Consider the following 13041-nt stretch of genomic DNA (forward strand, 5'->3'; position numbering starts at 1 on the left):
GCCCAGAAGCGAAAGTCCTCATACCTACCAATTCATGTCTTTAAACCATCTGGATTTTTTTTGCTTATAGCAGAACATCAAGTTAGTTTTTTCTAGGCCAACTTAGCTGTCGAAGAGGTGTTCTGGCAGAAATCTGTGACATTGTCACGGTTGTGCGGGGCATTTGCTAAATTAGGAAATTTTGGATGGATTCTTTTCTTTTTTATTTTCAAAATTTCTACAGAAATCATTATGTGATGGTATAGACCTGGCATCCTTATAGCCAATGGTCCGGGGTCCGCTGTCCCATTAGTATTTCTGTTAGAATCCTAACGTTTACGCTAGATGCTATGGCTATGTTCTCAACTTGGAAAGACAGGAATCACATGGGATGTTTTATCGGCTGAACCGTTTCTGTCAATTTTATCTGAGATCCCTTACTAGCTCCCTCGTTCCGTCTTCATTTCCGAGAATACCATCTAGTTCTGAGACCGGGCAAAGACTGATTGATTGAAAAGCTTGTAGAGGTGTTCGTTAATCCTGAACACATATCGTTTTCGACCCTAAGACAGTTATGGACATTGTTAATCACTTTTCGAGACTGCATAGTTGCTTGGTTCTCTCTATGCAACCGTCTGTTTGATAGCTCCGTGTAGGGAATGATAGATGGGCGCGAATCCGGATGGGTTACTGTCGAAGTGTTTTTCCTTGCTGAGGTGAGGGCACAGGGAGATGTACTCTCAGAAAAAAATAATAATTTTCTACAAGATGTGTATTATCTCTTCTTGCAGCAGCGCCATCAGTTATACTGCTAAATCTGTCTAGGGCACGTTGACAAGTTCACCTCTCCTTGGGGTTATATTGAACGAAGCCAAAATTGGAGTTCAGTTTAACTCGTTGCACCATTTTGTTGATTTCGGTATGCCCTGAGCTTTTAGAGTTAATGGTGTTGCATCGACTAACCGACGATGATCCTGCTCCATTAGAACGTTTTGAGGCCATCCCCCTGGCTTTAAAAGCTGTCGGACAGACCACCGCTGTGCCGTCTCGCTCCAGGAGTAATGATTTCCTGATGTAATCCCGATTCCATGATTGTTCTAGTTGAAACTGTGATATAGTGCCTATTGTAGTTTAATTAGGATATAATCAGACGTAACCGGATAAGCGGTATGACATACACTTACTATCTTTAAGGGCACCATGGGAAAGCCCAAGGCACTTTTAGCCGCTCGGCTATTAGTGTCATTCTCGACGTCACACAGTTATGCATCCAATCGACCACTTTCAAAGCCTTAATTTGAGCTTGATGGAAATTTCGCTACAAAAGGCCTTCCCTCTTCTTCCCTGCTTCCGTTCGAATGCTGGCTTCCATCCGATCATACTAGAGAAACAGCAAATTAGTGCCAATCCGCGCCGCGCAATGATCAATGCAACAATATGCGAAAGCGAAGCTTTCCAAAAAAGCATTTTATGGAAAGGGCGCCAAAAAACCATTAGGCGTTATTACAATACACCCAGAAAAAGGTTTAGTTATAATAACCAAGATTTGGTTATANCTGATTCCTGAAGAGGATTTTAAAGGTTCCATTGAAGTTATCGGCGTCTACATTTTATTAGAGAAGGTTCTACCTCAGCCTGGAAGACAGTAAAGTAGTCCGGTAATCGAAATGAACAGCCCATAGCAGGGTAGCTGGAGAATGACCCCCTCCCATTCTACCGTTAATTTTTGAACCATCTATGAAAATTGCCAATTGCTGTTATTTTCATGACGAGGTTTCTGTCCAGAGCTAGAGTTTCAACCCAACGGCCTGCATAGCCCGGAAGAAAGCTATATTTCTCCAGAATGCAGGAGTGACCCAGATATCCCGATTCCCACTGCTCTGTCTCTCATAACCGGAGTGCAGCAAGGGATGCCATCTGCTGACCCACTAGATCTAGTGGCAGAAGATCCAAAAATACATTTAAAGCATCAACTGGCGTTGTCCGGATTGCTCCGCTAATGCAGATCATACTAATCCTCTGTACTTTTTTGAGCAGATGAAGTTTGGAGGCCTTGCTCAAAGCCGGCCACCATACTATAATTCCATAAAATAGAATCAATCTAGCCACCGCTGTTTAGATCCAGCGGCATATACTCGAACTCAAAATCCAAATCCCACTTTTTAATTGATTACATTGGATTTCATCGAATTATAAGTCCCCACATCGTTTTAGGCAATACAAATTTTTAGTTAGTTGTGGCTTTTTTGCATTTCAGCGACGATGTTATGTACTAACGATATACTTTATTGAAATAACTTCCTAGTAAGTGTTTTTGTAGTGGTATGGAACTTACTCGAAATGAGCCTCGACAAGCTTTCTCCTATAAATAAATAATTAAAATTACTTTAAACTTTAAGTACACTTTAATACCAGTAGAATGACAGCCTAGCATTGCATGCGCTAGAACAAAACATTGTGGCAGGCCCTTCAATATAGCTCTAAACTCGAAACAAGAGCAGCACAACCGACGCCCACAATGCACAGTTCTCATATACGTACATACATACATATGTATGTACTTATAGATATTTTAACTACAAAAAGCGAAACAAATGCCACAACCATAGAAAATCAAACACAAAAGCAGCAAAATGACAATAAAAGCAACAATCATTTACGACTGACCTGCAGCAAGCAGTGACTGAGTCAGTTTCGAACAAATTCAATCAATAACCACTTGAACCAAACTTCCGCCATTGGAGTCTGCCTCGCCGGGTCGCTAGCTGGCTGTCTGGTCCGTGTTATTTCGATACTATAGCAGCAACGAAGGAACGAATGAAGGAGAGTAGAAGGAAGAGTGGACAGCAGGAGAAGGTAAAGCACGATAGAAGTAGACGCAAGGCAGACGAGTGGGGCATTCAGCTACCAGCTCTAGACAAATGTAGGGTGTTGTTGGTCAGGAAGATTAACGGACGGTCAGACAATGTAGCAACTTCGCATTTTATTTCATGGCTTAGCGTCGAGTACAATGCAGCATCGTGCACAATATAAAGTCAACGCTCCAAGTGCAGCAAACGATGGAGCAACAACAACGCGCCAAGTAACGGGCAATGTACCAAAAAGTAGCACCAGCCGTTTCGCTGTTTTGTGAGAGGCGCTGAGGGTATCTATGCGTCTGTGTAAATGTATAAATATTCGTACCGATATCTTTTTTGTGGTAGAAAAATATCATTGTTTTCCACCTCTGTCGCCGGTTTGGTGGGTTGCTCTTTGACGACTGTCATGTATTTCCCAATCACTGTATATTTCGTGCCAATAGCTTTTGGATTTTTTTATTTTTTGTTAGTCGATTGTGGTTCGAATCACTCAAGTATTCTGTAACTGCTCGTCATGGCTGTTATATAATAAATTTTTAATACCATCACTATGCAATGCTTTTTGTTTTGTAAAACTTGAAATTCTTTTTCTTAATTAAAATCCGCCGCTCTTCTCAAATATTTTTTTTTTCAATTGCTTTTTGTTATATTTATTTTGTTTTACCTTCGCTCTCTGAAGTTAATATCAATTTTTTTCACTGCTTCATTTCTTAACAGGTCCGTCACATACTCGCCAATGGTTCGCTATATTTCCCACCATTCGAAGCGGAAGAGTTCCGGCAAGATGTACATTGGTCAGTGTATCATTGTGTGGCCAGTAATGCTGTGGGTACAATCGTTTCCAGGGATGTTGTTGTTAAAGCAGGTAAGTAGATACATTATTAGGTACTAGAGAACAAAATGCACAAGAATGCATAGTACTTAAATTTAAACGTTTTTTTTTCAAAGTATTTGGTTTTAATTTTCAACAAACAAATTTATGGGGACAGAAGGAAGCCAAAATTCAAATAGTTCCATATAATTTTATTCATTACATATTTCAAGTAAGAAAGAGGTATACATATCCACAAGACCACTTTGTTTTTTTTTAATTAAGTTTTTGATTTAGAAAGACAGATAATTCTAAACTGCATCTATTTTCCGTTTCTACGGAACAATTTCAAAAACAAAATTAAGTGCGCCTCGACCACATTGGAACAGTTAAACTTACCTTAGATATGTATGTACAAACCTAGTTTGTCTCATAACTTATACATATGCATTTCAGTGATTCAATATTGTGAATAAATAAAACGAAAGGCTAGTTAATATATTCTTATACCATTTTCCCACGGCATCCTGAATTACTTTTGTTCGCTCCAACAATTACGATGGCGATACCCCATTCCCACGGGCGCATTCTTAATTCGATTTGACAGTTCTCTGTCTCTGCGTTTTGTTTTTGTTTTTCTTCGCTGCAAAATGTAGGTTCTTCCTAAAAATTTATAAGTTTGGTTAAATTAGGGATATACACATTGATAAACTTTACTTTTCGTACCCAGAAAAAATTCAAGTTTTGATTTGTGAGCTAGTTTCGATAAATTTCCGATAAAAATTAGAGATGGCACCGATTTGCTCGTAATTCGCATGATAATTGGATCTGAATTACCAACAAATGAGGTAATTCGTTCGCAAAATTTTGTATGACGAACTCGAAGGGTAATTGGAGTGCGAATTTCGAATGAGAGAGCGAACTAGGTTATTGGGGTGCCGTGGGAAAGCCGTATCACATGCTTAAAGTTATACTTTATCTTTTTTCTATCTCTATCCCTGCCTCTACCCTTTTCGTTCTAATATCGATAGAAGTATACATAAATATATCGATAACAAAATCAATAAATATGTCGATAACAAAATCGAAAAAAACGATAACAAAATGGATTCTTATATCGATAACAGTGTCGATAAATATGTTCATAAATTTATCTATAACAATATTGAAAAATATTTTCGTACATATATATATCAATAACAATATCGATAAAAAATATGTTCATAAATATACCAATAACAAAATCGATTATTATGTCGATAACAATATCGATAAATATAACGAAAACAATATCGTTAAAGGTAACGAAAATTCCGAAATAGTCTCGAAAATCTCGAGATAGTCCCGAGAATCCCGAAATAGTATTGAAAATGCTTGTTCAGTCTGGTGTTGCCAGATTTTTTTCCAGCCTTACGGGACAAACGCATAATGTGTCTTGGGATTTACAAAAATTTAACTTGACAAATGAGAAGTAAAGGATTGGCTTTAAAAGCGCAACTACTAACCATATAATAACAAAGGCGATCCATTTCAACGATTTAAAGTTTCTATTAGTTATAAGCTTATGATAAATTTCGTTTATTTCATGGCAACACTTTTTAATTTATACAAAAATGTGTACATATGTACGTAGACATATAATTGACAAAATAAAGCAGCAAAATTCAAAGTAATGCTGGTGGCAACTTACCTTAATTATTTATTGTTAATGATTTTCATTTAAAATATGGGTCGATCTATAACAGATACCCCATAAATAAAAGTTTCAAATCGGGCAAAAGCTAATTAAACTTAAAAAAATGTTCATCAAAATATAATTTTTTTAATTAGATTTCTTAAAAAGAGTATGCCCACTCAATTGTAGTACAGTAAAGTGCAAGTTTAAAAAATTACCGTTGATTTCATAGAATTGTTTTTGTGCAGGGGGTTGCGCATTTTCTTCCATATAAAAGTCAGTTTTGTTCGGGCGTTATATGGAAGAAAATCGCAACACACGTCACAAAAAAATTCTAAAAAATCAACGGTAATTTTTAGATATATTTTCTTACAGAGTTGCATGCAAGTATGCTTGGTAATGACCTACTCACAGTACTCGGAGATATTTTCGTCCTTCACCTTTGCCCTTATATAAGTAAAGAATTTTAAAAAATCTAAAATAATTCAGAAAGTCTTAAAAATCCAGAACCGTTCCAAAAAAAATTTAAATTGCTTTAGAGGTGGAAAGTTAAGCATGGCTTGAAAGAAGGCTAAGAAAATGAGAAAGGACCCACAACAAAAAAAAAACTCGAAAAGCCCGGTCTTTACATTTTTCATCAATGACTAAAAATTATGGTATTTCTTCCTATAAAACATGTTATATTTGCAAAATTATGGTTAAATAATTTTAACTAAATATGGAGTATATATGGGAGATTCTGAAAGAAAAAGAGTTCTTGAATTGCATCCCTAAACTTCGCTTTTTTTTAAGGTTTATTCCTTTAGTTTCTGAGATTTTGGAGAATTTCCGCAGAGTGTCTATAATGCATTCACGAACATGAGCTGATGCAGATATTCATACATAGACTAGTTTGTCCATTTTATAGGTGCTGATGTAGGTAGAGCCTTGACAATTGGCACTTTGTAGAAAGAGAATACTAGTTGACCTGCAAAGCAAACTGGTACTAAGCTAGTTCCGAACTAGTAGCTCTTACTGCAGTCATGCTTTATGTACGTACATATGTAAATAAGTATATGGCTACTCACGCACACACTAATATCATTAAACCTACACATATCAGGTTTAAAATTACTTTGAAAAGCAATTATCTCCTCGCCAAAAAGGCACTTCAACACACTACAAAGCTATGCTTGCTGCCTTCAAGATTTCTTGCTTTTCAAATTACATATACACTGCAAACTACTTAACTACAAATATGTATGTATACGCCTTTGCACATTTCATTCAATAAAGATGCGGCAGGAAAGTGTAAATTTCCGCATAAACACCGAGAAACCCTTTCATGATAGCCATATAATTTTATGTTCTTACCATTTCAACATCTCTTTACTTTTATGGAAATCCACAAAGGGGTAATTGACTTCGAGCAGCTTTCATACATACATACGTTCAACTTTATAATGAATTCATATATGTGTGCGTGTGCATAAAAGAATACTTGCAGGCAAATGCCTTAACTATGTGAAAATATTTTCTTAGAGCACGCATAAATTTCGGTTAAAAATTTTCATTTTAATTTAACGGAAACTTTGACCCGAAACACATCCATAGCTAATGGCAAGAGCAGCTGTATTCGAGCGCACATTTTTGAACAAATAAACGGTTTTTATTTGTTGGTGTGCGAATTCATTTTGTGTGTGCGCATATTTTAGCCGTAATGTAAGCCATGTCGAAGAAGCAAACAGATCGTCATTGCACAGCACAAAAAATGTGAACAACAATACAGCAATTGTAGCAACTAGCGAAACTGTGCTAAGGCTGAACGCTGCAAGGAAAGAAACGATACTCGTACAACAACTGGCAACCGGCAACGGCCAACAGAGTAATCTTTGCATCGACCTTTTTGGAAAATGAAAACATAAAATGCTTACATACATACACATATACATTTATATACAAACAATAGTCCTTTGGCTAAACTGCAGTGACATACGCACAAACATACAAACATACACACACACAAAACAGGCCACAGTTTACGAAATGTAGCATTCACACAGGCGCTTTTAGCCCGACCCGAACATTTTAACCCATTTTAAATGGCTCAAGTGCTCATTTTTTTCAGTTTGTAACGCGCATTCCAACATTCCAGCATCGAGCATCGACTTGCGCTTTGTTATTGTTGCTTATTTGCTACTTTTTTAGTTGTGTGTGTGTGTGTGTGTGTTTTTTTTTTCAATAAAATTTACCCTCCCATTTGGGTGGGGTTTGTACTGCTGCTTATTTTAGTTTATTTGCCAATAGTCTTGCCAGTTCTTAGCCGGCTTATGCTACGCTTTTGTTTTGGGCTCAACTGTGGCACAGCTGTTGGCCTTAAAGATTTCAGTGGAGCCGTTGCCGCATTGCTGCCTTTTTAGACCCCTTCATGCCAAAAAATATAAAAAAAAACTATAAATAAACAAACAAACGAACAACCTCAAACCGTTAAAACGCTTAGCGCGTTTATTTAAGTATACAACTTTCTATATACCTTTTTTAATAGCCGTATAAGCCGATGAATCTTTTGCTCTAACACAAAATGTATGTATATACATATACTTCATATATGTATGTTTAAATATATGTATGCATAAATGTGTGTGCTGACGGGTTTTATTTATGTGCTTTTGATAGCTTTTACCAGTTTTTCGTGTGCATAATTAAAAAGAATTTTAAAACTTTGACATAGGATAATCGTATAATCTTAATGAAGGTTTCATTTAATGATATCAACACTGGGGTATCGAATTGAGGTAACTGTGGTAAAGTCGGAGGCCTTCTAATAAACTCATATGGGCAAATCTAATAAAATCGATACACTTTTAAAACAAAAAGTTTAATTTTTTAATTTGTGGACACACCTATGTTATATATATGATTCTATTCGTAATCTCTTAATAAATCGATAAATATAAGTGTAACTCATTTTCATCAAGTGCTTCAAAAGTTAGATGGGGACTAAACATTTAGATCGTTTAAAGAGAAAACAAAAGAATAACCTGGGTTCTAATGACGTTGTGCAAGTTTTAAATTTTCAGCAATGATTTTGAAAGCTGAACTCACTTAATTGGAACGTTCTAAACTCAATGGCATCCCCCGTTTTAACCGGTTGGCTCCGGTCTTCGAGATAACGGTACTTGAAATTTTGATTAAGTTTTAACTATTTTATAAATAATTGTTTCAGTTTTGAAGTTATTTTATTAAAATTTTGCACACAACGGGTTTTCGATATTACCTTAATTACTCCTTAAAATTATCACCTTAACATATAGCTTCAATACAGCTAATTACTCTGTTATGCGCCTTTGCGCTATAACTCTAACTTCATATCTGAATAATAAATTGTATGCCTGATATATTTTAAATTGAACATATACTAAATTTTTATTTGCTTAACTGGAGGAGTTATAATGCAAAACAACGTCTCCGAACAATCGGTTGTATGGGAGCTAGGTACTATAGCGAACCGATTTCGATGATTTTAAAATATAGTGAAATATAATCGCGTGTAAAATTTTACTAAAATGTCTTCAAAACGGAGGTTTTTTTTTATAAAATAGTTAAAATTCAAGCAAATATATCTCGAAATGTGGAGCTACTCTGGCAAAACTGAGGGCACCACTCTCGAAATATTCAGGATATCAGGGTTTTTACACACTTCTGGAGAAAATTTTTTTGAAGCATTTTACAGGTATATGTAACGTTATAAGGACTAGTAGCTACAAAAATATTTAGATTGTTTCGACGTATTTTCCAAATGTGGCTTCAGTTAAGATGTTTTTGGAATAAAAATTACGCTCAAGAGCGCAGAATCACACCTCTTGCTAAGGTATCAAATTATTCGTAATTGATTGTAGAATACAATACATACTTGAAAAGTTTTTAAAATGAAATGCTTCAAAACCTACACGCGATAAACCGAAAATTTTGATAATTGAAAAAGTAGTGTTTCACCCATTTCGTTACTTGCCATTTAGCCTGTACCAACTTGACTTGGCTTCACTAACTACTGATGCAATAGTAGCCTCGTGAAGTTCCGAAAATCCTGAAAAGAACTCAATGTTATAAATCTTAATCTCAATCTTAGTCTTAACCTTAATCTAATCCTTAATATTATCCTTAATTTTAATCCTTACCCTTATTTTTAATCTGAACCCTAATCGTACTCCTATTCTTAATCATAATTCTAATCCTAATCTTAATATTAATTTCAATCTTAATCCTCATTCCTAATTTTAATCTTAACCTTTATCTTAATTTTATCCTAACCTTAATTATAATCTTTATCCTTAAACTTACATTTAATCTTAATCGTGTCTAACCATGGGCGCCATCCCACTCCTTATTCTGTCGTTTTTTGTGTCATCGAAGTTTGCATATACAGCCAACCGAGCTCAAAAAAGTTTCACTTCAAAAGAAAGTCTGGAAAAAACTCTTAATCTTAAAATCTTAAAAACATCCCGAAGGATACCTAAAAATTTTAGAAAATCTGGGCAAATAACCTAAAAAATTTCAAAAAATGTCGGCAATCTTGCATTTGATTATATTCTCAATCCTATTAAATAAAATGACAATAATAACCAACTATTATTTTTTTCCTGATCCGTTTAGTATTTGGAAATCTACAAAAACTTAAGTACGTTGGTGTCAAGCACCTCCCTGACCGAAACAAGTGATTTTTTTAAATCAACTAATTTAAAGACTACATTAGAACAAATGCAATGAGTAAATGTTTCAAATTTGTATACTGTTTTTGCTCAAAAAAACAATTTGTGTATTGGAAGTATGAAAAAGCATCTGTGAAGTCCAGAACGCAAGCGTATTCAATGAAACATACTGACTTTAAAGTTGCGTAAACCAAATTCATTTTAAAGTGGTTGAAATTAAATGCAGAGTCGGACAGTCGACTTGTTGCTTGCACGCAATTCAAACTGAACATTTGAAAGCGCATTTACATGTCTGGCTGTAGCTGAGCGTGCAAAGATGTTTGCTACAATGGTCGCAGCCAAGAATGTCCATGTTCAAATCTTATTTAATTTTAAATTTTTAATTTCGGTTTTTCTTAGTTATGAAAAATCATCTCTGAAGAGCAGAACGAAAGCGTATTCAAACGAATCATACTGACTTTGAAGTTGTTTAAGCCAAATTCGTTTCAAAGTAATTGAAAATACATGCAGAAAAGGCCAATTGACAGCTTCTTAGGACAACGCCATGTTAAATAAATGAGTTCGTTGCAGGTAAAATATTGAAAATTTCAATTAGTTATCATTGAAAATAATGTAGTTTATAAATTACTTTCAAACAAATTCAATTTCCTGCATGGCTATGTACACTGAGGGAAATAATGCATAGTAAAATTAGTACTTTATATTTGATTATCCTTTAAAAATGTTCGTATTTAAAAATAAAATATCTTCTTACAAAAGTTTATTACGCACGTATTTGGCTCTTTACATTTGAGTATGTATATGTATGTACATAAGTGCACATACTCTGCAGCGGGGTCGGTTACAATTTTTGTTTTCGTACTAGTTACATTACTAATTCGAGCTATTGGTCATATATTTTAATATGATATGCTCCCTTATAACGTAAAGGAATCTGTTATTTATCATTTAAATACAAATAATAAATTTTGAATACTTATCCATGTTCTGTTTCCCTCGTGTGACCACCACGGAAATATCAGACTGAAAAGTACCAAAATAATATAATAATAATTACATAACTACTAATTTTTAATGTTTTTTGGTTTCTTTTCAAATATGTTTATATAAATGGGGCAATTCAAATGTCCCAGCGCCCTGAGCGGTGCAAAACAAGCTACCTTTCGACTAGCTGGGAAGCAGACAGAAAACGGGAAAAATAATTCGAAAACTATGATTTCTATAGATTTTTGTACGGGCTATACAATGGTACTATGCGTTTTCCAAAATTTTCCCATTTTCATGGTGAAAATTCTGAACGAAAATTTATTCGTAATTTTTCAGAATTATGGTAATTTTTAATATTGTGTTTAGTTAACATTTTTTAACATTTTTACATATAAATTACTAATAAAAAATGGCCTTATTTTACTTTTGTGAGTTATAGAGCCTTTTAGAGCGCAGCGCGCTAATCTGCTAACCGTGCGAGTCATAATAATTTGTTATAACTTTGCAACTACTTGTTGTTTAAATCTAAAACTTTCGCAAAAACTTCCTTAGATAATCATCTATAATACTGTCTTAAAACAAACAATTTATTTCAAACTTTATAAGACAACTTTTGCATTTGAAAACAAACACACTCTTAGTTCTCATAAAAAAGTTATAAACATGTAGTTTTAGTTGTACTGAGTATTAAGAAGTGGTATTAAACCTAAATTCTTTGGAATAGTTTGTAGTTCCTTGTGTGAAAATTTCAAATCTATTGATACACAATCGACTAAGATATAGCGAGTTTAAATGACAATTTGGTTACAATTATCATCAAGAATCCGTTCAGCACAATAACGAAATTTCAAACAACGCCACGCTGCAGCTTTTGTACGTTCGATGACAGGAAAATAAAAAGCAAAGACAAATTTAAATTTGAACAAATCGTCGCGTACTTTGGCTTGATACAAATCGAACATTTGAAAGCACGTTTATATGTAGTGTCTGCAGCTGAGTGCGCAAAGATGCTGGCTACAATTAGTTCCGGCCGAAAGTGTCCAAGTTCAAATCTCACTATGCAGAACATATAATTTAAAATTTTTATATTCGTTTTTCTTAATTATGAAAAAGTATCTCACAGTGCACAGCGAAAATAAAAACCTGGTACTTTTACAGGCAACAAGTTACGCAGCGGGAGTCCTAGGACAACTCCATGTTAAATGCGACAGTAGAAAGCATGGGTGGTAGATTTGCGAGGTACCGATATTCGACTACCGAAAACTGGTGAATTCACTAGTTCTGTACTGTTGTTGTTGTAGCGGCTACAACAACCTCGCCCAGATCAGCTGATATTTCAGTCGTTGTCGTCGAGTTCCACTAACGGAAGCGTGCAGCCTCTATGGGGTCGGTCCACAGGGACGACGCCGTTAGGGTTGTGGGGTTTTCCGGGCATGCGAAGAGATGTTTCAAGTCGTGAGGGGTCTCTCCGCAAGCCGGACATTCGTGCGGCACATCCGCATTTAGCCTACTCAGGTAGGAGTTTAGCCTGCTGCAGTAGCCAGAACGAAGTTGGGCTATTGTTGTTCTGGTCTCCAGAGGCAGATGGAGCTCCGTCGCGTCAATGTCCGGTGTTTGTGTGCCTAGAACGGCATTCACAGGTCTTGAGTCTACATAACTCGAGACTGCGCCTCTGTAAATGCCGTTCAGGGCCTGTCTGTAAGCTGACGGGTCCAGAGGCTGCGTAATGAACCTCTGGACTTCGTCCGTCAGTTCATATAGATGCCTGCTGACGTGCCTCGGCGAGTGCTCCTCTGCAAGCAGCGGTCTATTTGGGTGGCCACATCTGTGGCTCCCAACCAGAAACTGCTGAGCATCGTGTTGTGCTCCCTAATTGGGAGGACTTTCGCCACATCGTGGAGGTGGTATTCTAGTTACATTAGGAGGCAACCGGTCGCTGTCCTAAGTGCTGTGTTTTGTACCGTCTGTAGCTTCATCCACTGCGTCCTACTAGTCCCCGGCGACCACACTGGTGCTGCGTAGTTTAAAACCGGCCGGCCTATT

General features: G+C 36.0%; 1 protein-coding gene across 1 annotated transcript in view; it reads left to right on the top strand.

The window, feature by feature from the left end:
* Positions 1-13041, top strand: part of LOC108358435 (Down syndrome cell adhesion molecule-like protein Dscam2) — a 147493-nt gene that overhangs the window by 37825 nt on the left and 96627 nt on the right. Inside the window, 1 exon segment of the mRNA XM_017609764.1 lies at positions 3555-3702. Within this exon segment, the coding sequence (XP_017465253.1) occupies positions 3555-3702 (148 nt within the window).

This window comes from Rhagoletis zephyria, unplaced genomic scaffold (assembly GCF_001687245.7).
Source record: "Rhagoletis zephyria isolate East Lansing unplaced genomic scaffold, Rhagoletis_zephyria_1.1 Rzeph_scaffold_00255, whole genome shotgun sequence".
Classification (NCBI taxonomy): Eukaryota; Metazoa; Arthropoda; class Insecta; order Diptera; family Tephritidae; genus Rhagoletis; species Rhagoletis zephyria.